At 42.4% G+C, this 4,010-nt stretch overlaps 1 protein-coding gene across 1 annotated transcript in view; it reads left to right on the top strand.

Annotated features, from left to right (window-relative positions):
• Positions 1 to 3,678: 3,678 nt before the first annotated feature.
• Heatr3 (HEAT repeat containing 3) overlaps positions 3,679 to 4,010 on the top strand; it is a 38,384-nt gene continuing 38,052 nt past the window's right edge. Inside the window, exon 1 of the mRNA XM_033757863.1 lies at positions 3,679 to 4,010. Within this exon, the coding sequence (XP_033613754.1) occupies positions 3,850 to 4,010 (161 nt within the window). The 5' untranslated portion in view covers positions 3,679 to 3,849.

Genomic DNA, 4,010 nt, shown 5'->3' with positions numbered 1-4,010 from the left:
AAAAAAAAAAAAAATGCAGCCACATATGGTCCTATGCACCTGTAGTCCCAGCTACTTGGGAGGCTAAGACAGTAGGGCCCTAGCCCTGGAGTTAGAAAATGGCCTGTGCAGCATAGTGACATCTTGTTTCAACAAATCCTACAGCAAAAGAAAATTTAAAAAATTTGGTACACTTGTTGGATAAAAGAAATGGAAGGGAGAACACTGGAGAGATGTTCTTACCTGCCACGCCGGGATAGGATACTAACAAGCCAGAGAGAACAATAGCATGTCAGTGGGGGTTATGGAGAGAACAAGAAACAGGTTTAATTCCTGGAGAGGGATTGAGGTTATGGACAAGGAGGGCAAGAGTTAGCTATTTTTCCTTTTACAGCTTCTACTGTAGGTGTAGAAAGCACTTCTTTTCTAAGGTGGTAAATGTGAGTTTGCTAGATGGAATAGTTTTACTTGTGGAGAAATGGAGTGTATTGCCCAAGTTGGGAATCTGTCTTCTGCTCTTAAATTTTCTATGTTCCTTCATTTACCTAGTGTTATGTAATAAAATTTTGATTGCCTCAATTTACTAGCTCTTAGGTAACTTAAGTAAAACAGTGTATTTCACTTATTACCAAGCAAACTCCAGAGCAGGCAGGTTAAATCCTGTCTTTGTCATTTACAGATCATATACTCTTAGGCAAGCAGCAAAACTCTGTGCCTCAGTTCCCTTGTCTCATGTGATTGTTGGTGGGTTCCATGGTTTTAAAATATGCAAGATCTTTTTTGTTGTTGTTTTTTTTGGTACCAGGGATCAAACTCCAGCCCTTGCATTTTCACGGCCGGAGGCGGAATCACTGAGCTAAGTCCCCGGCCCAAAATATGCAAGCTCTTGGAGCAGTTGCTGGAGTATGGGGAGGGATCCCTGTCAGTAGGAAGCTTACTGTCCAAACAGAATGGTGCCCATTATAATTATCAGTGAGTCTGGGGCTAGGGATGTATCTCAGTGGTTAGCATGCACAAAGGCCCTGGGTTCAATCCCCAGCATCATACCTGCACACAAAATGAATTTTGGATTAATTTACATGTAATAAAATGTATCCGTCCTAACTGTATGGCTTGAAATTTTTTAATAAATGTGGTACTCTTGCAACAATCACCACAAGATACAGAACATTTCTGTCACCTCAAAAGATAGACCTGAAGGGCCGGGGATTTAGCTCAGTGGTTCAGTGGCCTGCCTTGCAAGTGCAAGGACCCAAGTTCAATCCCTGGTACCAAAAAAACCAAAAAGATAGACCTGGCCCCTGCCCCAAGTAACTACTGTCTTAATCTGTCTTAATTTCTACCACTATGGATTAGTCTTTTTCTAGACTTCCATGTACATGAAATTATACTGTAATCATACAGTTCCTTATTTTTCAGTCATTTTGTCAATATATTTTTTATAAAGTTTATGGGTACATTTTAAGTATACATTATGATGACATTCATCATTGGGACTTCATACCTATACATGACATACCTTGGTTATTTTTTCCCCATTCGCCTGCCCTCCTGTCAACCCTCCACCCCTCCCTATTTACAAAGACTGTTTTTTCCTTCTTTTCTCATACTTTTTTCATTATTTACCTTCCCCTACCCCCCACTTCCCCTTCCTCTTCCTCTTCCCCTTCCCCTTTGGACCTTTTCTTCCTATTTCACATTATTATACACTTCATTCCTCATTTGTACTTTCAGTTTCTCACACCAGAGAAACAATTTTATATTAAAATCTATGTTGGGTTTTCTTTTTAAGCCCCTTACCTATTGACAGGCATCTAGGTTGTTTTCAGTTGTGACTTTTCATTTTTTATTATTTGCAGTACTTTCGATTGACCCCAAGGCCTCATATGTGCTGGGCAAGCACTGTTACTGCCCCAGCTTCAGTGAATAGTCTTGTACAAGGCTGGGTGGATATACCATTGTTTTGGGGGATTACCTTGAAGTAGAGTTGCTGGGTCATGGGCTGAGTATATTAAGTTTTACAAGAAAGTCAAGTTGTTTCCTAACTAAGTGCACTACTTTGCATTCTTACCATCCACATTTGAGTGTTCCAGTTGCTACTCACCCATTAAAATTACTAAAATGAGAATAACAATTACCAATATTTATAATAATAACTAATTTTTTTTTCCTTTGGCTTTTTGAGACAGGGTCTCACTATGTAGTTGAGACTGACCTGGAACTCACTATGTAGCCCAGGCTGGTCTCGAACTCACAGCGATCCTCCTGCCTCTGCCTCCCGAGTGCTGGGATTACAGGCGTGCGCTACCACACCGGGCCATAAAAATAACCAATATTAATGAGCATGGTGAGGAGCTTGTACATAAAATGGAGTACCTTACAATGCTTTGCACCATGAAACAAAAGAAATTAATGCTTGGTTGATAATAACCACTTAGGCTTATTTTCCTAAGGTTGAGTAAGTTAGGATTTAGGACCATCTATATTAGGAGTAGATCCTATCAGTAGATGTGAGTTGTCCCCAAACTGTTTTTTGTTTGTATGTTTTTTTTTGGGGGGGTTTCCGGGAGTTGAATCCAGGGCCTTTTCACTGAGCTACATCCTCAGTCTCTTCTTTCTTACTTTGAGGCAGGGTCTTGCTAAATCACTAACTAAACTGCTCAGGCTGACCTTGAACTTTCCATCCTCCTGCCTCAGCTTCCTAGAGTTCTGGCATGTACCACCACATCTAGTTTTTTATTTTGTTTTTTCCTCTCCCTTTACAGACTGCTTATCTTGGCCAAACAGCCATTAAAGCAGGCAGTAGATTTCAAGGGCAAAGATGTAAATATCCTACAACACAAATTGACAAGACTCATTTCAAGCAACAACCACTAGATAATTAGCTTTCTTTAAAACATGTTTTAAAGGGCGTGGTGGCTCACGCCTGTAATCCCAGCATTGGGATCAGCTGTGTGTTTGAAGCCAGCTAGAATCAGTGAGACCCTGTCACAAAAACACCAAAATATATATATATTACTGCTCTATTTGAAAAAAAAATTTTTTTAAATCTGGGGCCAGGCATGTTCAGTGGTGCTGCCGCCTGCCTCGCAAGCGAAAGGTCCCAAGTTCTATCGCCAGTACCAAAAAACAAACAAAAACAAGAAATGTTTGTACAAAATAAAGAATTAAAGGATTACTTCAGCAGTTGATGTATTTTTACCATCTTTCTATTGATTATTGCTATTGATTACTGAATACTTTGCTATTGATGACAATCACTACTGATCCTATGTATAAGGTTAACAGGCCAGGCTTGGTGGCGTGTAATGCTAGCACTGGTAAGGCTGAGGCAAGAGGATCACTGTCAAGTTGAAGGCCAGCCTGAACTACATAGGGAGATCTGGTTCCAAAGAGACGGTTTCGGGGGGAGGGGGAGCGATACCTTTGTGTTATTGTCTAAAATATGCTATTTAAATTAATACAAATTAATTAGTACAAATTAATGCTGCTTCCCTTGGAAGACAGTCAACCCTTTGAGGGTAGAGTCAGTATGAGATGGAACTTTTCTTCCACATAGAGTTGACCTAATAGTTATGGACTGACTGGATGGAGGTGGGGTGGGTGTTGCTGCTATTCCCAGAAAAATCCACAGGGCTCCGCCTACAGACAGGGCTGGCCCGCCCACGCTCTCTACTACGCTTGCGCGTTTCTCCCGCCTGCCCCCTCAGGCGACGTACTGTGCGCATGCGCGCAGCTTCCCCATGTGTGTTAAGACCGTCAGAGTAGACACGAATACTCGTTGGAGACCAGGCCTTATCCCCAGGTCAGCTATCCTCACTGGGTGCGGCTGCTTTCCTTGGTCGGCTTTTTACCAAAGCGCACGTCGTCATGGGCAAGAGCCGGACGAAGCGCTTCAAGCGACCTCAGTTCTCCCCTACAGGCAACTGTCAGGCTGAGGCGGCAGCGGCGACGAATGGAACTGGAGACGAGGAAGACGACGAGCCAGTGGCAGAGTTTCTGGAAAAGGTGAGAGAAGCTCCCTGGGCTGG

The sequence above is a fragment of the Fukomys damarensis genome, unplaced genomic scaffold (assembly GCF_012274545.1).
Source record: "Fukomys damarensis isolate Sample0158 unplaced genomic scaffold, DMR_v1.0_HiC HiC_scaffold_32, whole genome shotgun sequence".
In the NCBI taxonomy this organism is placed as follows: Eukaryota; Metazoa; Chordata; class Mammalia; order Rodentia; family Bathyergidae; genus Fukomys; species Fukomys damarensis.
The sequence above is the reverse complement of the archived record's forward strand: the minus strand, read 5'-3'. Positions and strand labels throughout refer to the sequence as shown.